This window comes from Ostrea edulis, chromosome 1 (genome assembly GCF_947568905.1).
Source record: "Ostrea edulis chromosome 1, xbOstEdul1.1, whole genome shotgun sequence".
NCBI classification, from domain to species: Eukaryota; Metazoa; Mollusca; class Bivalvia; order Ostreida; family Ostreidae; genus Ostrea; species Ostrea edulis.
In genome coordinates, this window is record NC_079164.1 from 15,686,185 (window position 1) to 15,710,221 (window position 24,037).

Below are 24,037 nucleotides of genomic sequence, written 5' to 3' on the forward strand. Positions count from 1 at the left end.
TTAAATATTCTATACAATTGCATCGAGAGATCCACTCTCCTTATAAAATATCTTAAAACACTGAATGACACAGCGACAGTGTGAGATTGCATCAGTGTGTATAAGTAGCGCTTTAGGAGCATAACAAAACTTCCTTTTTTAGGGAAGTCGTTGTGGCCGAGTGGACTTACGCACTGGTTTGACAATCTGGCTAGGTGGTGGGTGCCGTACGTCGCTGGTGACCAACGACATGAACAACCAGATTAAAATTTTGTCGTTGGTCATTTTAGTGCTTTGTACAATTTTTTTTATTTGACCTTGTATCCATGTTGTGGATCCGACACTTTGAGGTATCGGGTGTTGTTGGAACTTTAGTGCTTTTATATATATATATATATATATATATATATATATATATATATATCGAGGGAGGAATTGGCCTCGAGACAAAACGTTGCGTCATATTTAAACCAAGACATCTTTCACTTCAAACGTTTTTCATTAATTTGATGCTTGCATTTACTTAATTGGTTTTTGCCTAGTTGAAAAATAGAGAATTAAAAATATATATGATATATACATTATAGATCATATGCCCGTAGTTTCAAAGATTTAGAAACACTCCTTTTGCGTAGTCTCGTATTTACGCGCTGCCGGTCATATTGACAGGTGCAGTAGAAAAAGGGTTAAGAATTAAATTGCCTATGCAAGTCATAGTGACGTCAGTATTCCATTCGGTCGATCGTCGCTCGAATCATTTAGCGACTAGCGGCAGACTGACTTTCATCGTCAAACGATAAGTAAGACCTGTCTCTTATGAGCTGCCGTCGGTCTAACGAGCAATGGCCGATTTTACAGCTTACCATAGGTGCAATAATGACTACAGATCGACGGTCTATAAAATGTGATCAGCAGAAATGTTGCCTATCGCAAGATACCCTGCCATCCATTGATGTCTGTCGGGTAAGGATTGGAATCCCAAAACGCCTAGGAATTCGACTATCGGTCGATGATCCGCAGACGGTCGCCTGGCTCTATGATACCGATCACCACATCCGAAGAAATCGACGAACGATGGGAGAAAATATACAACAAAAACAATATACCGACGATAAAACCTGGTCAAAATGACGGATAATGGTCTATAGCTAGTCCCCCGAAACATCCTGTTTTAGGCTAATAGACTGTCGGCCGCTGGTCAGTTTTGAAAAGTTGTACATCGTCTTGTCTTTCGAGACCATTTTAATCTATCACAATGGAATGATACATTTAGAACAATCTATTTAATACAAAAACGATTGATTATAAGATTATCACTGTTTTTTGGCAATTACAGCACTTCTGAAAACTTGCTTCACCTCTTCAGGGAATGGTCAACTACAGATGTCTTTGTGAACGAAGACAAAGAATAAGAAAAGCTAAACCGCTTGGTGTACTTAAAACCACGTCTCTTGTTACAGTACATCTCCAAAAATCGAGACCGGAATTGATTACTCATGCTACAGTACAATACAAAATTTATGGCGTTGTTCACAAGTGCAAGAAAATCCATGAAATCTCCCAAAGGCACATACACAGACTTGTAGAAATCGGGAACAATGGCACTCATAAAAATCACGATACCCTGTGGGAATTCCGTGACTAAAAACAGAATAATCACAACTAACAACATTTTGGTTGTTTTTGAGTGCTTCGTCCCTCTTTTGGCCGGAGGCTGACCAGCTGATAGCCGCGTTCTTCTATGTCGTCCTTTTATCCCGAGACTGTACAACAGTGAACCCCCGAACACGATCATAAGAGCACACGGAATAAATTTGGCGACGATGGCGTACGACAGAACGTTGGCGAGGACTATCGCCTCGGTTTCATTGGTCGCTAATTTTAGATCGTTAAGGACGTAAATCGTCATGTTGGTTTCTGTATTCTGTTGCACAACCTTGTTGGTCAAATAGTTCGGGATCAGACACAGGGTAGAAAGAATATACACCAATGCAGTAGTGTATTTCACTTGGCGCATGCTCCTCCTTCGTGCCAAAGGTCCTTTCGCTGTATTGCGCAATTGTGTGAACCTGAATACCGCCAAGGAGACGCCAAGCCATATTGAAATAGTGTGGGTAGTCGCTGCCAGATTGACGAGAACGAGCATGTACGTTGTCCATCCTTCAGAGAACTTCTCCTCAGAAATTTCATCAAAATTGTGAATGCAGTAGAAATGCAATGAGAAGGGAATGTATGGGATCATGGTGAGAATGTCGGAAACCGCTAGCCATGTCAGCAGACAGTTTGTTGGATTCCACATGTCTTTCCGAGTCAGAATAGAAATGTTGAACAGATTGGTAAATATCCCAAAGATACACGTGAACAAGCTGGCGTACCCATGGATACGTGTAAACCAATGTCCGAATTCCATCAGCCCATTGCTTGGTTCCAAACTCAAGTCGGAGACTGTGGTAGTATTGGAATCGTTGTTCGGTGACAGCTCCATAATCAAGCCCCAATCCCCTGAAGAAAAAAAGGAAGAATGAAAAATAAAAATGGCAATAATTCAAAAGCACGTGAATACTACATATGTATATTTTATGACACATTTTAGTATAGCACTCCTAGAGTTAGATTTAGACAGCATTAATTATTCCTTCTTTTATAGATCGCTCAGTGAAGAGGAAAAATAAATCAAAACCCCACTCTCTATATTCTTGAAAATCGGGGCCATTAGCTGATCAGCAGTAGTTCTATTGTATGATTCAGCAACACAGGCGAGTATCGACAGCTACCTGTTGCCGTTGTATAACTGTTGCTTTTCTGGCTGCAGATAATTTACAGTCATAATTTCCTTTCATCACGATTAGATATTCTTAAAATGTAGTCATTAAATATAATGATTGGATAAAAACAAAATCAGCGAAAACATCTGGCATTGTCTTTGAGTTCCATTCACTCCAGGTTTGTAGTCATTCAGAGAAATCTAGGAGTTTGGCGTTTCAGACTTTAAATGCCCCGTATTAATTACGGTTTATGTAATTTTGATATTCACCTCCGCAAAATAATTGCCCCAAGAACAGAATATGTCTATGACTAACCTTTAGGCACGATTTTTGGATATGAAATATAACAGCATCTATGATGCAAAAAGTGACAAAATTTACATGATTTGCCGCACTATTAAAGCGAAGGGAATGGAATTTGGTAGTGCTGTTTATAATAACTGGAACTTTGATAGCACAAAATTACTATCAAATATGTACACTTCAGAAAAAGCAGTTTATTCTGTAGATGAAATTAGGCTATGTGCGTTTATGCATATATATGAATTATGCAAGTAATTGCCCGCCGTCATCATGCGAATTGGTTCTAGCACAAGTCGTGACACAATTCTATAGCCAAATGATAGACTTCAAATGTACGTATCAGGTAGATATCAAATGTACTTTTATAACGGAGACTATGTCGGTTTTGTTTGATGGCATGAGCTAATATTAGCGCGTGCGCAAAGGTGATACAGATCAGTATCCCAAAATCGATAGTTAAACACGAGTGGCGATGAAAAATTAATCAAATCCATTCATCCATTCGCTCGACTGTGAAACACGTATATCGGCAGTTCCTTCATCAAGGGCAAGAGAGGATATATAATGGAAGAATGTCGCGTTTTACAGCAACGGAGCGATTTACTGCCGTCAATCGTGTCCAAATCGAAATTGCACCATGAAGTAATTTGTTGGTTGGTTGATTGTATATTGTTTAACATTCCGCTCAGGAATTTTCACTCATATGGAGACGTCACCATTGCTGGTGAAGGACTGTAAAATATAGACCTATGTTCGACGCATACGGCTTTTGAAGAGGGAGGGATCTTTATCGTGCCACACCTGCTCTAACGCGCGGCCTAGGTTTTTGTGGTCTAGGTAATTTAGAAAATTTAAGCACATATATTCACGATATCTTGACTCTGAGAGGAAACCTATATCTCCCTTGTGAAAGCTACCACTTAATACTTTTGTTAATTTTCCAAATTGTTTTTACATTAATTATATTACACATTATTTATCCCGTGGGGATCCGGGTTAAAATAGGTCCTCAGTACCCCTTGCTTGTCGTAATAGGCGACTAAATGGGGCGGTGCTTCGGATGAGACCGCAAAAACCGAAAACCCCTGTCACAGCAGGTGTGGCACGATAAAGATCCATCCCTGCTCAAATGCCATAAGCACCATTTTGCAGCCCTTCACCGGCAATGGTGACGTCTCCATATGAGTAAAAAATTCTCGAGCGGGATTTAAACAACAGACAACCAACCAAACAACATTATTTATTTCCACTTTCACTTTCAAATCCAAATATAGCAACTTCGACATATCAAACGAACAGTTACAGTTTGTAAAGCAGTAGTTAGAAAATATTGCACGGTTGGTTATTTGGGGGGGGGGGGGGTATAATTTTACATTATATACAACACAAATAGTTTATTGCCAAATAATAGGCTCATAAGGGCATAAACATGTATAAACATTGCAATTTAAAATTACAACATAGCTGATCGGCGATTAAAGGTACTAAGCATAGGGAACATACAGTCATAAATATTATCATTATATCTATATTCATTCGCATTCATTCATGAAAATGTAACTCATAAAAAGATAAACATGGGGATGTATATTCATGTGCACTACTCAAAGATGCATCATGTTAATGGTGTGTTGATATAAATAGTTTATAATTGTAGCTCTTTTGAACAAGAACGAAAGAAAGAATGAGTAGAGAGAATGAAACCGAAAAGTACAAAAGTATACAGGAGCATTATATTTGAGGTTTGAGTCTTTATAATCACAACTGCCCCGGGCTGACGAATTTATAATTAACGCTTGAGATTGTAAAATGCGGAAATATATGTAACACTGTAATTCAGCTCAAATCACTTATTCATCGAGAAATAAATGACGAAGTAAAAAATGGCATAAAATAAGTAAATTGAACATAGTGAATATAAACTAATGACTAGAAATTGTTGACCAGAGATTTCGCAAAACGATCAAATTATTCAACTCTTATATATATAGATATATATATATATAGATAGATAGATAGATAGATAGATAGATAGATAGATAGATAGATAGAAAAAACTCTAAACACTTTGTTGAAATATTTATATATTTCTGTCTATATATCCCTGGTATATGAATTGAAGTGAAGCTATCTTTCTTAGTGTCTTTATTTTCAGTATCATTATTTCGTTGTGCAGTGTCTGAATACGTATTTAAAATGATGACGTGTTTAGAGGAATCAGACAATTCTAATCTATGACATAGATCTAAACAGGAGACATTTATGAATTTCTGGGGGCCAGTTTACCGACGACATGTGAATTTTGCAAGGATTGCAGTACTGTGAACATCGTCAGAAACCCATGGTCGGTCTCGCTTCAAACAAACTAAATTGACTGTTTCCAGCGATGTGTTCTGTTTTAACACTTATTCGCATGCTTGGTTATTTACTACATCGAAATTCTCACAGCTTGAAATTTCTGTAGAAAAACCTTTACATGTTTATATTTCACGTCGTAGAGTGAATATGCTATTTATAATCATAGTCTATTAACAATTTTCATTCATTCAGTTTACGAAGCATTACGTGTTAAAACACTTCGGAATGGAAATGATTAGCGCCACACTAGAGCTGGCTTCATTAAGTCTTGATCGCGGAACATTTGCATCAAGGGAGATCTTCTTTTGTTGGTAATTAAAGAAATCAGAATGCGTACGTGCACTATGTGATAGAAAACTAAGTGGTCAATAGGCCACAACGCTCACCTTCATTATATTGCCCGTATTGCTAGAGAATACGTGTCTTAGCTTAATAACTACATACACTACGTATTTCGGGATGTTTGCAAATTATTGGGATGAACTGCAATTAACTTGTTGCTAATTGACCCTTTGTCAGGGTTGCTGGGTGAGGGGACGAGGCTTAACAAATTTGCATCGGGGTGCATACTAATTACATATATATATAGTAATGTTCGTCATTACCAGATTTCCACCTCTGTGGCCCGACTTAGGAACAACAAGACTAGATGCTGACATTGTAACAAAACGCAAGTATCCTCACGTAGTATGATGTAAATTTTCGCCCTTTGGGTCGGAACTGGGCGATAATTTTGACTCGCGTAATCAAAATGAGAAAAAAATTACATAGTTTACCTGTTGATTTTTATTTTTAACATCTTAATGCCTATTTCCCCTTCCTATCACGTTTTGAATTGACATGCAAACTATCCGTGTATCTGTGCTATTTGAATTGATGTGCAAACTATCTATATATCTGTGTTATTTTGGTCCCCAACCGCAACGTGGAAGGGGACATAGAAATACCGGTGTCTGTCCGTCCTACTTCATTTTGTGGACGCAACTCCTCTAAAACCCCTCAACGGATTTTGTTCAAATTTTGTAGGATTGTTAGTCACCACATTTAGTTGATCATATTCCACCGCAATTTTTATTCTAGAAATTTTACAGGAGTTATGGGACTTTTGTGCTTCAACCTTTTGAGGTGGTAGGGGACATGGCTACACGTAGCAATATTGTTCCTGTTGATTGGATGCGGATTTACCAACCCCATGAAAGGATACTGATCTAGAACTTCGTGATTGGCAATATACTTTAGTTAAGTCAATAAGACTGTGTTAGTAATTAATATCATTTTACGACATTATAGATGACAGAATCGTATGCTACAAAAGCCATAAAATCTCCAAAGAGAATGTTAATGAAAACTTGAAAACCATAGGTTTTAATTATTTAAGATAGTTAACACGAAATACCAAACATTAATGCGATCTTTCCAAAATTCACTGTATTCGAACTTTATAATAAGAGTTTTTTCAACTTCATGTTCACTATCAGTCGGGGTCATTCAACTTTTATTTTACTGTACTTTTTAATCCAATCAAATGATTTCATGCATGTCTTTTTCAAACTATTATACTATTGGAGGTTAAAAATGCATTTTTAAAAATTGAGGCGATAAAAAAGCTGCTTCTCAAGGTTGGATCCTTTCCATCCCCTGTATATTTACATAATTATACCACCAGTTTACACGTGTTCAATACATTACGAAAAATCTACGTATATTATACTTTAAAACACAAAGTCAAATTTACATACACCACTCTTCAGTACACCAGGTGAAAATCTACATATATCATTCTCTGATACACCAAGTCAAATCATCATTCAATATATATAGGATCTCCCATGGTTTGTGGTTTAAAATGATTTATATCCAACAAGTTGTGTGTATTCTGTCTTCCAGCTTAGGAGGAGTAAGCACCCACTGTTAACTGGTCACACCCGCCGTGAGCCCTAGCTATATCTTGATTGGGTAAACGGAGTGCTCCGTAATATCAGTATGTAAATAACGGCTTAACAATTGATATAAACACTTCAGACAACATTCGACCCAATGACAACTTGTATTTGCGAATTAGATCATTATAACTACCATATAATTTGTAAAATTCTGATTTTAAACGAAACTTTTGAACCCCCATAACACCAACGTGTTTGTTAGTAGACTGCATAGATTTTTAAAAAAAAATCACCAAACACAGAACATGCTCTTCAATTCATTTGAGAGACATACACACCATGTGCAGGTGATAATGAAATATTGCTTCATGAATATTGGGAGTTTATGATGGAGAAGTTGAAATCATCCAGTTTGTCATAAAGGTGAGTTGTTATAGTTTGCCGTTAACATCTATAGTCAATAAAATGTTCAAATATGAAACAGATATGGGAGACACTATTAGTTACACAGTTAGTTAGTGACCTGATACGGAAAAATACATGGTGTGAAAAGAAAACCCGTATCGGGCTCGGCTTCGCCTCGCCCGATACGGGTTTTCTTTTCACACCATGTATTTCGCCTCGCCCGATACGGGTTTTCTTTTCACACCATGTATTTTTCCGTATCAGGTCACTAACTAACTGTGTAACGAATTTATCACGTCGAAGACCTCTAACTGTATATGTGGGAGTCTATATCATACAACTTAGTCAAATGTCTTTCCTTTTGAAACGGCTGCAAGTCGAACCCGACGATAAATAAAATTACTCGCCCAATACGGATTTTACTCGCATGATACGGTTTTTTTCACGGCGTCATGTGACCAAGATCTGACCAATCAGATTTCAACAATTTTGTCTGAGGTGTGATAATGTGGTGTCTTTTATTTGAGTTCACTGGGATCTCAGACTTAAGTCCCAGTTTCGACTTAAGTCTTTCTTTAGAAATCCAGGACTGATCACCAAAGACAATGTAGAAAATAGAAAAAAATGTCAAAAATCACGCCTCAACTATTTTCTCATTCGCTAGGGTTTGAGAGCCTTACCACTGTGACATCATAACGTACAAACTGCAATCGTATGATGCGCTCGTCTTTTTCCGTCATAAACTGCTTCCCCGCTGATTGGTGCTACACACAAACGAAAGCAATCGTAACTATTCGGCTATTTCCGTAACCGCAAATGTTACGGAAAAGGATGAGCGCGTGATCCGATTGAAACGAAAGCGGTACTTTGATTAGCGCAAATAAGCCGATTTCATTGGTCAATTGATTTTCATGTCGCACTGGAGAGATTCCGAATGGTACACAGAGTATAATGCGCGGATCTAAGAAGTTTGATTTTAATTAGATTGGGTAGCGCCGTTGTAGCTTTCTCGAATCTCGCGCTTCATACTTCACCGTATATATTCGTAACGTAATGTAGTCGACTGCGACGTCATCGCTAGCGTCGTTGTTGTTTTGAAATGAACTTTCGTCATACGCGTGAGATAACGATACAGCCCAAATCTTGGCTGTCAAAAATTGGCGCTTACCTGTTGTACACGAGAGAAGCGAGGTCAACAGGGTACCAATTTATTTCCGTCACCGGTAAGAAGACTCGGTTACGGAAATAGCCAAGTAGTTACGATTGGTACAAACTGCTATACAACATCATAGTCTACTACCAGACGCAGTTCGTAGATAAGTAGGCTGTGATGACGTTGAGTTTTTGATATACCATATCCCAATCGCATGATCAGTGACCTGCCTATCCTTTATATTTCTGATGACAAAAACCCTACTTACTTGTCTGAACATTTTAAGCTTAAGACAACTGTATCTTCTAGAGATATAGGGCCTGTCTCAATTATGAATTTCAATGTAGCGCGCATTAAGCCCCGTCAATCTGAATCTTTTCATTATAATGAGATTAAGGACTGCAGTATGTTGCTAGCGTCCATTAGGATAACAAAGTGTAAAGCTGCTTTTACGTGAGAGACGTTTTTACTGGATAAAGGTGTTTTAAACCAAAATCGTTATTTTTGTAATATGATTTAAAGTATTCATCACTGGAAATAAGGTTTATGGGTTTTCCAGGTACTACATGTACAATATCATTCTTTTTATTATTTTAATATTGTGTACAAATATTAACCTTATCCCAACAAAATAGTGTTTTTTAAAAAACTTTATTAAAAAAATTCAATGATATCATATTTTGTTCGTATAGTTTGTAATATTTCATGTGAAATTGTTTATAAAATAAATCTATCAATAAATATGTCAAATTCTACATACATGTTCCAGTATATAATACATTAAGTCCAAATTCATGTCTACTACTATATATTTATATTTCCAATGATTTTACCCTTGATATCTTTACCAATTGTAAGGATGGCCATTTCCTCATGAATGCGTTGCAGTTGTGAACCATGCGTGTATGAATCTTGATAAATATAGAACGTCTATTTTAACAGATGGGGATTCCGACAGAAAGGAACACAGAACCGCGGAAAATAATAATAATAATTAAAGAGGTTCGCACCTGACATTTGGAGTAATGTCAATTTTTTGGGAAGTGTATTTTTGATTTCTACATTGAAGGAGAATTAGGAAATTAAAAAGAAAAAATTGGGGTCGCAACGCTTGTTATTGAGCTATAATGTTCTAAACATGACCTTTTTGCACTTAAAATTTATTCAATTAAACTTTATTTTTCTGTTAGTGTCAACACAACATAAGCAACACAAATCAATCATTACATAAAATAGATATATAATCATGTCCTCTAACACTACAGATGAAAAAGAAATTAATACTAGTAAAGGAAATAAATAATGATCTTTTTGCACTTGAGATACGAAAAACTTCATGATATCAAAATTGAGAGTTTAAAAGGACATATTAGGAGTAATGTCAATTTCTAAAATTTTACATAATTTTCAAGGTCTGGTCTTCCAATTTAAAATGCAACTTCAAAAAGTGGGGGTTGGGAATCAAATTTTTGAATTATTGGCGAAAATACAGAATTTTTATACAAAATTTCGAATAAATTAAATAAAACTTTTTTAAGAATCGGTGTTCTGTTTGGAAAAATATATCAACCAAGTTATTACAACATTTGAACTAGTTCCAAGTTTAGACTACCTGTATCATAAATTATAAAACTGAAATACACGTATAGGGGTATAAAAATAGACGATACATTGGATGAAACAGAAACTGTAATATCATGCAGAATTAGAACTTTTTAATTTGTGAATCCTTCCGCCACAAGATATAGTCCCTGTCAAACCTTTCAAAATTTGAATTGACACAAAAAATTTCAACTGGATAGGGTTCAGCAATAAATGTGTAATATGTTTGCACCAATGGGATCAATATTGAACTAGTGAATACTTAGTTGTAGCATCCTGCGCAATTGTACTCAAAAGCTCAGGCGGCAAATTCCTTAAAAAAGTTAACGTGCTTCATGAAGTGTGCCGACGTGAAGCGTCGAGGTTCATACCCTCATGTGTTTTCAGAACTGAAATTTATATCTTAACACTACATCAATACAAAATCTATATATACCAAGTCAAAATCTACATATACCAAATAAAAATCTATATATACTAAGACCAAATCTACATATATCATGTCAAAATCTACATATATTAAGTCAAAATATACATATACCAAATAAAAACCTATGTAAACTACTCTTCCAGTCAAATAAACGCTGAGGCCTTTTCACAAGGACCCATCTCTTGTACTTTGAAGGGACCCTGACCATACCTAGCCTGTATAATCTCGTCACACTAATACCCACGGGATTCGTCCCACTCATCTCTTTCTCGTGGAACTCTCGCAGTACTACAGGTACATACCTTTCCTTTCAGAATGCCTGTTTACGTGTAGGTGTCCATTATTTCCATATTTCTGTACGATGAGGTGTGAACCTTACATCACAAAATTAATGACAGGTTGCAGAAGCTCCAGTTTCACAGATTTCATACATCACATCAATAATTCATTTCTAAACTGAGTAATCCTCCAAAGAATAATTTCCATGTCGATCGCTATATGAATTTATCGCACAATCAGCTTAACAAAGTCAATTATCAAAACTCTAGAAATATATTACAAATTTAAAGTTATTTCGTTCAAAATCAAACTTAAGGAAAATCTACTATATCAAAAGGCATAATAGTTATATGGTTTTTCTTCTTCAATTCCTGCTGCGTGTTTCTGACTATGAATGCCTCCCCTTCCTCATTTTCTATCGAAGGAATAGTCAATCTGAATTAAACATGCACACGACATCCATTACATAAAATCTAAATGTCCCGACCACCGATAGCCCGTAGTTTACGATATCCGCGTAATTGGAATTGCAGCATTGTGCGAGAGATTTGCAACTGCACCGGAGACAAGGAGGAGATTGGTACGGTCAATTAAACAATATATTCCGGATCCATTTCAAAGTAACAATATATTTTTTGCAAGATTTGGAATGACTGCTTCCGTATTTTTTTTGTACCACAAACTACGGTGATGTGAGCATCCGTCGATAAATTGATTTAAAAACCCGCCCACTATGATCTTACCTTATACCCGCCGATACGGGCTGTAAAACCCCTCCCACTATGATCTTACCTTATACCCGCCGATACTGGCTGTACGGTACATCAACCAAATATCGAATTTTTTTTTTTAAATATCGATTCAGCTCGAAAACACAGTAGATAATGTCGTTTATGTGTCTGTAAGACCCGTGTTACGGATGTTAATTGGCTGTGCATAGCGTGGGTTCTAGATCGGGTCGCGGTAAGAAGCAGAATGATAGGATTACGGCTCTCAGAAACACCGAGGAATCGTTATTCCTTTAATCAAGTTATCCCAGAATGCTTCATGTGCAGCTGACAACGGTAGACAAAATATGTACGATTTTTTTTTTACCGAACGGGGGTGCTCGTGGAAATGTGAGAGTTGTAACAGTCTTTACGATTGGTCATCAACTGATAAAGAAGTTTGAAAACGAGTTTGATGTGATAAATTCACACCATGCGGAGTAACGGTTCCCGTCATGACAGGCGACTAGACTCTGTTCCTTCCCCGCCGTGTCAGAATATATATAACCTGTTCCGTCCCTGCTGTTCGGGACCCCGTTCCGTCTACCAGACCCTATTTTGAGCCCCACCGTTCCAACCTATCACATCCCCGTTCCATCTCCGCGCCGTTCCATAGACCGTACCGTCCACATCGTGTCAGATTATCGGACTCTGCCCTACATGTGTCCCCACTGTGTCAAAATACAAGACCCCGTACCGTTCCCATCTTGTCAGACTATACCAAACCCTGTTCTACCCCCTTCATGTAAGAATACAAGACCCCATTCTGCGTCCGCTATACCAGATCCCTTTCTATCCCCGCCATGTTAAAATACAGGGCCCTGTTCCGTCCCTATGGTGTCAAGCCACCTGTTCTGAGTTTGATATTTCATAAACCATCACTCTGTCATCCTGTCATCGACCAACACAGGCTGTCAAACACATGCAAATAATAAATCTTACGTTAGCATAGAAATAGCAAGACAATCAATCAATGACTTGTGTGTACTGTCTAGTTCAGACCCGAAATTTTAAAGGCTTAGTAAACATGTTTGCTGTCGACCAGAATTTAGTGGGTTCACGGGGAATTCTGTTCCATAAGGAAGCCACAAGATATATATGAACTTCTGCAGAGAAACCACAAATATGAGCACAAATGTGCCTCGAACGTCCAAAAATTATATCTTATTTATTCTTGAGTGGGGGTTGAACTATGAAATCTTTTATGCTAAAGTTAACTACAGTCTTTGATTTACTTGATTTCCTATGGTAAAACTTTGATACTTATGGTAAAATTTTGATACTTACGGTAAAACTTTAGATACTTATGGTAAAACTTTGATACTTACTTATCTTGAGTAAAAACTTTGATACCTTGACTTGCTCTTGTAAAACTTATCTATGTCGTAAAACATAATGATGATATTTTGGTTTATTATTACAATAAAAAACTTTTTGACGCTATGCTTTATTTCGATAGTTTTGATACCTTTACTTTCTTTTGTGATGTTTTGATTTACTATAGTAAACTACGGCTAACTACTAATTCTACTATCATACAGTTTTATATGCGTAATTAGTTGTTAATTAATTTACATGTAGTTCTCCTGTATTTGACATTTTTTCACAGAGCAGTCAGTTGCAATCTATTATTCCTCCGAAAAGACAGAAGCAGGAAAATCAATCCTCGCATGAAAACTCCCTCATACAAGCATGCTAAAGATTTAACTTCGCTCAAACTATCCTCCCAGAACAGGGCGTGTTATATGCATAAATAAAACAATTTCTTCCTCTCCAGGACCGCAGGGGTAAATAATAAGCAACATCCACTACAGAGTAAATTTAAGTTTGTTCAAAATTTAAACCATGACCTCTGTGGCCACAATTAGGGGTGTACAATTCTACATAGAAATACATTGAACTTTGAATCTTTTCGTTAATTTCTCAAATGAAAATGCAAGGATTTACTAGTAGTGCAGATTCAAGTTTGTTCAAACTATGACGGCAGGGGAAGAAAAGGGTTTTACTTGAGAAACTGCATTTATATGAGTGTTCGCAATGTAACCCCTGGACCTTTTGTAAGTTAATAAAAACGTTCAATGAATCAGTTTGACGCATCGAAATCCCGAAATCTTTAGGATTGCATACATCAAAGTTCACCAAAAAGTGTGCTCACTAATATTACAAAACGATGTAACATGAAATGAAACACTCTCATCAAGCTGACACAAAATGTCGTCTCTATTAATGAACTGTTTGATTTTGTTAATGTGGGCGTCTGTACAGATGTTAGAATTCAATTTTATATTTAAAACTCGAATTTCTTTCTTACTGCCATAGCTTGATCGTCTGTCTTGAGGACTTCTTAATTTAAGAAAATGTTAATAATCAATTTCTCGACCGTCATATACCACCGTAAACTTAAAAACGACACTCCTAATGATACAGTGACCTTGTGACTTCGGAGAGTAATATCCAAATTGATGACGGTCTGATCCGAGGCATCTTCTTTTCTAGACGATTTGGATAATCAACTACCAGTATCCTTGAAAAGGAATGGTCAAACAGAAAGGTCAATGAGTCGTCTCGGTTATCTAATGAATAGATTTAAACAAGACATTCTAAATTGCAGTGACGTGGGTTTTAGGATAGTCGCTACCAAGCGTGAAAGTCTCAAGAAAATTTTACATGTTTTTGCACCTAAAATTCAACAGTTCGTTGATTCAAATAATTAAGATGCTTAATTTCCCATCATAAATGTACACATGTATTACACAAGTGAAATAGTCTGATTTGTTATAAATTTTCACAAAATTTATTTTTGCATCCGTTGTGACTTTTTTTTTTTTTTTTGCATTTCAAAATTTCTATAGAGTTTATAACCTTTTTTGTTTCATCTCATGAAATTACCATCTTTATAACCTAAACATTAGAATCACGAAAGAAATAATTAAGATGGTAAACATTGAAATTAAAAAGATAGAGAGCTGGGAGAGCAACTTAAGGGTGTTTCAGTGATGCTTATCAAGACTTTTAAAGAATATTTACGTAATAATCATAAACCCTACCTCAAATTATATATTTTATATACTTAATCAATACTTAAACTAGTAGATTTTTCTGGTATCAATCTTTGGTTTGTAAGCTAACAAGATATCGTAACCAGAAACCACTAAGGATATCGGAATATAATTTCCATTCTTTTCTTCTAAAACACCATACGCCGCAAAGTATAGTCCTTTCAAAATATTGTATGTAATACTGTAAATAATTTGAATAAGTTTTGCGTATTTGAAATTATCCACGAAGGAGTACATAATTTATCTATGATGATGAGACCAGATCATGATAAATAGAATAAAATTCATGACTTTTGCACGTTGTTGCGTAAAGTTTAGGAACGTACAAATTTAATAGAATTGCATGCTCAAACCCGGCGACACAGCCTTTTTAAATCGAACCATATTCCAAACCACAGTGGCAGTATTACCTTTTTGTAGCCGATCAATTGTTTTCATTGGCCATGCACTGTGGGGGTGTTGTTTATTTTATTTATTGCTTGATCACTGATATCAATTATTCGTCTTAATGCTATTAAAATGATTATTGATATATATTCGAATTATTGATATCAAAAATTATTATTTTTTATATCATTAACTCGAATATTTGGTATCAGTGATTTTGTTATTCCTTACAACTGTAACAGGAAGGGAGAAAATGCAACGGACCAGACCGGGATTCGAACCCGGGCCCCCTGAATCTCTAGTCAGGTGCTCTACCAACTGAGCTAACTGGCCACCGGCGATCGAACCCGGCTGACCGCTACATTCCTCCCTCCTTAAATGTCTTCACACCTGAAGACATCAACCCAGGATCTTTATCCCCTGGCAGGCATTTTCACCTGTCAGTTCCAGGGGCTGGTCTACGGCACCAAATGTAACAGGAAGGGAGAAAATGCAACGGACCAGACCGGGATTCGAACCCGGGTGGCCAGATAGCTCAGATGGTAGAGCACCTGACTAGAGATTCAGGGGGCCCGGGTTCGAATCCCGGTCTGGTCCGTTGCATTTTCTCAAGTTATTGACTTTCGGGAAACGTGCCCATCCGAGCTTGATCCCCTTCTAAAAGTAGCTCATACATAAATGTGTATGTGTGTGTGTGTGTGTGTGTGCGTGCATGCGAGGTGCATGCATACGTTTTTGTTTGCATTTCAAATGTACTTGGTTAGCAGTATTAAAAAGCACGTGCTGCCTTCTATCATCAAATCCAAATCTTGTACTATTGGGAATACTAAACACCAACGAATTGACTCGTGATGTCTTCCCAAAGACTTCATGACTAATGTAAATCACAAAGAACGGCAGAACAGGGTCCATGACTTTGAAAACATCTATCAGCTGACTGGGGACTTGTTTTAATGCAATATTACATTCTTCCTCTCATTACATGCAACAAAACGGATTACATGTATTCATATCATGAGTTCTTAATCTTTTTTTTTATATCATTGGAAATTTTGATATAAAACCGACATATTATATACTAATAATTCGAATTCTTGGTATCATAATGATACTTTATATTCATTGATATCAATATATTTAAAAGATTTCAATAATTTGAAAATTAGACATATATGTACTAGATGTATTCCGATGAGTTGTGTAACTCAAGGACAATGTAATGAATATTAAAACCAACATCCCATATTGAACATTTGTAATCCAGAAAGTGTGATTCCATTCAACTTCCACGTGCCGGGCGTGACGGCTTTTATTTTAATGACTACTACACATTAATCCGTACATGCACGGGTGGATATGATTATAGTGAATTTTGAAATAAAATCAGACATTGGAGTTTAGAAGCCTTGATTGATTATTGTCCCTCTCGAGAATTTTTCACTCATACGGAGACGTCCTTGGTTGAATAAAAGTAGAAAGTACACGTATTGTATTGATTACATGGGGGTTTAATGTGATTGTCTTTTATTTGAAAGTGAAAGTGAAAGTTGTATACTGAACAATGCATAAATGTGATGTCTCCATATACATGAAATAGTTTTGAAATCCTATCAAGCTATCCTTTGATATCAAGATTGAACATATCTCTAAACGAATTAAAGAAAGGTTAAATTCAATAAATAAATATAGATTGATTCAATTCAGTTAGAAATAGACATAAGAAAACAGACCCATCATTAGTAGAATTTGACCCTTTCTTTAATTGATTTAGAAATAGGCTAATAATTTGAAGATAGAGTCAAATATTTGAGAATATCGAGTTTAGAAATATCTTATGTTTTGTAATATTTGAACTTATTCTCTTTTATTAATTAGACCCATCTTCAAATAATTGGACATAACTCAAATCTTTTATGGACATGTTGAAAAGTAAAAACAGTCTTTAGTTTACTGTACAGGTCTTGAATTCAATTAGAGATAAGTTAAATTATTGAACCTGAAGGGCAGCACGGGTTTGTGTGAGAGTAGCATCAGGAAATTAATAATGTTTATTATATTAAAACCAAAAGACAGCTCTCTCTCTCGATTAGCCGGTAAATATCGAGTCCATAATCATTATAGAGCCACAACTCACGTGAGCGGGTGAGATTGGACTAGCAGGAAGTTAGAAGTGACATTAATTAGCATAGCAATCAGATCGGATCTGACACCGCGCCCTGTAGAAAAGCCTGGACGTCCATGACCTATTTACCTGTGTTCCAACCTATCTTAGACAGAACCCATTGACGTACTTTATTTCATTGAAAACTATATGTTGGGCTGGAGTTGATTTTGTGCAAGGTGCGTTTCAGCTGGATGCATTTTAAGCACATGCTGGAAACTTTTTATACGATACATAACTAGCCTAGGGATCGACGAGAGAGAGAGAGAGAGAGAGAGAGAGAGAGAGAGAGAGAGAGAGAGAGAGATGTTGTTCAGCATCCAGCCACTCATGAAGTCCTGTGTGTGAAAAGAAGATATATTCTTGCTCTCTTAGATCATTCCGTATTCCACAAGTAATACAAACACATAGACGACATGAGTCCCCCTAAATATTAAAAATATATATCTAAAGCGAAAAAAATATCCCTGAATAAACATAAATAATAATAAAATTGACTTCGAATTCATATAATTACAAAAATGATCACCGCTATGTGTGTGTGGGCTTTTTTGTGTTTTTTTTTTTGTGTACAAAAACCACTGCCTCGGTGGATATATCCATTTACATTAATTAGATGGTCGGTTAGCTGGGGGTAAAGAGTGCCAAAGGACATACTTCAAGGTCAGACTGATCAACCTCTTTCCTCGGAATCAAAATGAAAGTGATCTTGGCTCAGGATATACATGTATGTGTCAAGGTCAGATAGAATATAAAGACCTACAGCTACCTTAGTGCATATACTGGTGTGTCAAGGTTAGACAAAAATGGAGAGATTTGCATTTGATGTTTGCTAAAGGCGCACGTCAAGGTAAGAAAACTTGTGAAGGTCGGACAGTAAGGAGAAATCTGGGTTTGATTTTGGTAAAGCAAATACGTCAAGGTCAGACAAAATGAAGGGTTCTAATTTAAGGATATACTGTGACTTCGGGTGCACACATGTATACGTCAAAGTTAGGGGCACTCTAGATAACGCAAGGTCAATAAAAAAAATAACGAATCACCATACAAAGACCTAGGTTCCCTTTATATCTATAATGATTCTATAATGACTCTGTTGATTTCCAGATCAAACAGATTCCCATATGTGCCTAATACAAAGCTTTTTGTTAGTAAGTTGTTTTACGTCCCACTTCCGGTATGTGGCGACCACCAATCAAATTAACGGATAGCCGCCCCTGATTATCTGGCAGCACAGTTTACAAACATTCACGAAACTTGTATTTTTTCTTTCTTTTAAAAACGATCATACAAATCTGTAGATGAATTATTTTTAAATTCAATATACAATATAAATAAAATCGAGGCAGGCTACTGACAAAGAAGTTGATGGTGCAGGGGTTTCAACAGTCTCGATTGAAGTCAGCATTTCGCAAATTCTATGGTCGTTATAAGAATCTAGTTTACCCATACAACCCATCATTGAGTTATATGCTGTCTGATTTGTTTCATACCGATTGTTAGGCCGTTCTTGGCACACTGATTTTGACTACGAATGATTCCGTTTACCCGATCAAGATATGGGGCTCACGTCGGATGTCACAGGTCGACAGGGGATGTTTACTCGTTCTAGGCATCTGATCCCACCTCTGGTATGTCCAGGGGTCCGTGTTTACCCAACTATCTATTTCGTATTGATTATAGGAGTTGTGAGATTGATCACTGTTCGTTATCTTCACCTTTCATGCACTTTCTAAATATTCTTATACTGAAAACGTGAAAATCATAAACTTTGAATCACTAAGATGTTTACAGGACCAAACACGGTCCCATATGAACCGTGCCTTTTATAGTCATGTAATTCCGATGTTTACGACAGAACCGTGCCTTTCATAGTCATGTAATTCCGATGTTTACGACAGAACCGTGCCTTTTATAGTCATGTGATTCCGATGTTTACGACAGAACCGTGCCTTTTATAGTCATGTAATTCCGATGTTTACGACAGAACCGTGCCTTTTATAGTCACGTAATTCCGATGTTTACGACAGAACCGTGCCTTTTAAAGTCACGAAATTCCGATGTTTACGACAGAACCGTGCCTTTTAAAGTCACGTAATTCCGATGTTTACGACAGAACCGTGCCTTTTATAGTCACGTAATTCCGATGTTTACGACAGAACCGTTCCTTTTATAGTCATGTAATTCCGATGTTTACGACAGAACCGTGCCTTTTCTAGTCACGTAATTCCGATGTTTACCACAGAACCGTGCCTTTTATAGTCATGTAATTCCGATGTTTACGACAGAACCGTGCCTTTTCTAGTCACGTAATTCCGATGTTTACGACAGAACCATGCCTTTTATAGTCATGTAATTCCGATGTTTACCACAGAACCGTGCCTTTTATAGTCACGTAATTCCGATGTTTACGACATATAAGACAATGGTCAAACAAATGTACTGGTACTATACAGCCTGGTACTGATGAAACAGCAGATACACCAAATTACCAAACGTTGTGCTATCCATAACTCGTCTCAGGAAGCTAGCAATTTTCTATTCCTGCAAGACGTTCATAAAGCCAATCTTTAGGCACTGTAGTCTACCTTGACATTAACTGTAATGAGGCAAATATCATTATGATATCAAATGTTATAGAACTTTGACGGTGGGAAAAATCTTTCATACAACGATCTTTGGCAGAAAAGATTGACAAGGTAAAGTGCATTAAAGGGTTTCCAGATTTTGATTAACCCAGATATACTGCAAGATCTCTTGAAACTTTAACCGATATTATATAATGTTACCAGGAATGGGCTGCAGTCATATGGACTGGAATACATTGAGGAGACCTCTATCGATTTCTGCTCTGGGCAGCTTATTTTCAATCAGTGATTGCAAACAAACACTTGTAGGTCTTCTTGACTTTGTAGGTTGTTCTGCCTCTGTCCAAAGTTAGGAATTCTTTCGTAAATAAGTCAATTTAAAAGAAATTATTCGGACTCTAGAAAATCACTAGTATATTCCCCTTTTCAAAAGGCCGTTAAATACTAGCGGCGTTTTAATGCGTCGAGATTTCCAATTTCCTTAAAAATGATTGTAATGATTACGACATTGAAACATCCACTGCTGTGAATTATCTCCCCTTTTCTGGTCCGTCATTTCAATCGGAATCATCCATGAATTTGTGCTCATGTTTTTCACATTAACAGCGTTAGATAGAGTTTCCGGACTACACGGGCATCCCATTTGCCATTAAATTCAAATATTGTGTTCAGTTATTAATAGCACCTAACCATCTGTTCCAGGACATAAATGAAAGGGTATGAAATTTAATGTTCACTTCAAATTATCACCGAATTCATGAATCATGGTTATTTCTGATTCCTATATGTCGTATATATAATATATTTATACATATTGTTTTTTTTACGTCCCGTCGAGAATTTTTCACTCATATTGAGACATCACCAGCTGTATAGTACCACAGATTTAAAACAATGCTTAGCGCCCAGGGTCGTAGCAGTGAGGGTTCTTTATCGTGCCAACGCCTGCCGCGACACGGGACCTCCGTTTTTAAGGTCATATCCGAAAGACCCGTGATTCTCACTTCTATATGCCGAGCGTTTGGCGAAGGAGCAATCACTACCAATTTTTTAAGCGTCTTAGGTTTGAAGCATCCATGCGTGTTTCAATTTTTTTCCCCCTCGTTTTGAAACCACCCCAGCTTTCAAAGGAAAATTTAATCTATGTACAGACCTTGAAGCGTGCTACTGCACCAGTGGAACGGTGAACTAACGCTGAACGGTTTGGGAATGAATGGGTTTGTTTGGGGAATGAACGCTGAACGGTTTGAAGGAAACGGTTCTCAGCGATAACGGAACGGTCCTTATCGAGAATGGAACGCTTAGAAAAGGGGAACGAACGGTTCTCATCGAAAAAAGGAACGCTTTGCGATAGGGAACGAACGGTTCTCATTAAGAAAGGAACGATTTGAGATAGGAAACGAACGGTTCTCATCGAAAAAGGAACGCTTCGGGTCAAGATGGGAACGAACGGTTTGGTCTCGATATCATAAACAAAAATTTAATCAAAATTATGAATATTTTCAAATGTAAGGAAGGGGAATGAAAGTAAATTAATACAGACAGTTATACGAGCCTTAAATTCTGCGTGGGAATATTTGCAAGTACAAGTATCTAATGGAGTCAATAGAAAACAACTCTTTTAAATCACATTAGGTCATTTCAGATCCGCTTTAAATTACACTGTCACCCTCAACCAAAAAAAATGTTATGAAATTTTTTTGCAGATGCTTTAAAAAAAAAAAGAAATAGAGGAATTCCGTTTGTACCTGTATGATGTGTAGACTTTAAATCAATGGTTCATAACTATACAAATGCACATTAAATTATATATACATATAGCGCGGTAATCCGTTTATATTTTTTGGGATGATTTCAGCTTCTCCATCGTCAACTTCCTATATTTATGTAGCAATATTCCATTATCAGATGCATATGGTGTTTACATATCTCAACTGATTCGATATGCAAAAGCTTGTTCTGCGTATAGTCAGTTTTTAAATCGAGGTAAGCTACTGACAAACAAGTTGATGGTACAGGGGTTTCAACAGTCTCGATTGAAGTCAGCATTTCGCAAATTCTATGGTTGTTATAACGATCTAGTTCGTCAATACAACCTATCATTGGGTCAAATGCTCTCTGACGTGTTTCATACCGATTGTTAAGCCGTTCTTGGCACACTGATTTTGACTACGGATAACTCCGTTTACCTGAATAAGATATAGGGCTCGCGGCGGGTGTGACCGGTCGACAGGGGATGTTTACTCCTCCTAGGCACCAGATCCCACCTCTGGTGTGTCCAGGGGTCCGTGTTTGTCCAACTGTCTATTTTGTATTGCTTGTAGGAGTTTTGAGATTGATCACTGTTCGTTATCTTCACCTTTCATTTAGATCATTTTAAATACATCAATACCTGTACATGCAATTTCACAGTGAATAATAATTAAGAATCTTAATTTGAAAAACGTTAATAATACTTATTTTCATATAAAATTATTTATTTTGCGTTTAAATTCGATAGGGGAATGGTCGCATTTTTATATGGTCATGGTGACTTATCGTGTTGATGGTATGTGTAATGTTACCCATTCGGTACACGTACATTAAAAGACTTTGAAGACTCCTGTCAAAATTTAGAGGGAATATCAAGGAAGCCAATGTCACCTGAGACGGGGACATGTAGTGTGGACTCCGTGTCCATTCTCCCGTAGAATAGTTCATGTACACCGTTACTCTAGCAACTCCTAGTGTCTCGTTCCCTAAACAAATACAAAGACTTAATTTTCCGTTCCCACATCAAACCGTTCCGTTCAAACCATTCAGCGTTCCATTCCCAGACTAAACCATTCAGCATTCCGTTCCCACACCAAACCACTCAGCGTTCCGTTCCCACACCAAACCATTCAGCGTTCCGTTCCCACACCAAACCGTTCAGTGTTTCGTTCCCACACCAAACCGTTCAGTGTTCCGTTCCCACACCAAACCGTTCAGTGTTCCGTTCCCACACCAAACCATTCAGCGTTCCGTTCCCACACCAAACCGTTCAGTGTTTCGTTCCCACACCAAACCGTTCAGTGTTCCGTTCACACACCAAACCGTTCAGTGTTCCGTTCCCACACCAAACCGTTCAGCGTTCCGTTCCCACACCAAACCGTTCAGCGTTCCTTTCCCACACCAAACCGTTCAGCGTTCCGTTCCCACACCAAACCGTTCAGTGTTCCGTTCACACACCAAACCGTTCAGTGTTCCTTTCCCACACCAAACCGTTCAGCGTTCCGTTCCCACACCAAACCGTTCAGCGTTCCGTTCCCACACCAAAGTGTTCCGTTCTCATTTAATACCGTTCGTTCCCTCAAACCGTTCTTTTCCACATAGTCATTCAGAACTCACGCCTCAGTCACTTATGGTAGGCCAACACGGTACTTGGTCGCGGTGGAACAAGACTATATTAACTGCTTTTGATTCGACACACAATATTTTTAAGTTTTACAATGCTGCACTTTCCATCGTTCAAATCTAGTTAACAGACAAATCACCAATTCACCGCGGCACGGCAGAGCATGTTTTTATTTTGGGGTAAAAGGGAAATTCACCTAAGATTGTGAACTGAAATCAGATTACTGAGAAGAAAATATACGAAAATGGATTTTTCATTTTGAAATAAATGAATAAATAACAATAATGTTACCTGTCCATGAATAAAAGTTCGTGCGGTGTTTTTTCTTATTTGTCGAAAGGGGATTTTGAAACAAACAAATTGTCAAATTATAAGATCTATTTTAAGTAAAAATGTAGTATACAATTGAGTCTTTGTATTTTTTTAAGGAAAATCGAGTAAGGGGGATTACTTTATTCGAAATTCAGTTTATAACTATTATGGCTTGAATTTTTTATCATTTAGAATTCATTGAATGACATCGTGATTTTGAAAAGAAGATA

General features: G+C 37.1%; 1 protein-coding gene across 3 annotated transcripts in view; it reads right to left on the reverse strand.

Annotated features, from left to right (window-relative positions):
* Nucleotides 1-1,203: 1,203 nt before the first annotated feature.
* LOC125661822 (G-protein coupled receptor dmsr-1-like) overlaps nt 1,204-24,037 on the reverse strand; it is a 35,851-nt gene continuing 13,017 nt past the window's right edge. The window contains exons 1-2 of one of the 3 annotated variants that reach the window (XM_056152897.1): nt 14,356-14,578; nt 1,204-2,481 (exon numbers count right to left, since the gene is read on the reverse strand). In XM_056152897.1, coding sequence (XP_056008872.1) covers nt 1,334-2,464 — 1,131 coding nt within the window. In that variant the 5' untranslated portion in view covers nt 2,465-2,481; nt 14,356-14,578 and the 3' untranslated portion in view covers nt 1,204-1,333. Of the gene's footprint in view, nt 2,482-11,180; nt 11,758-14,355; nt 14,579-24,037 lie in introns of those variants that run through there. The other 2 variants (XM_048893945.2, XM_048893935.2) reach the window with 2 other exon arrangements.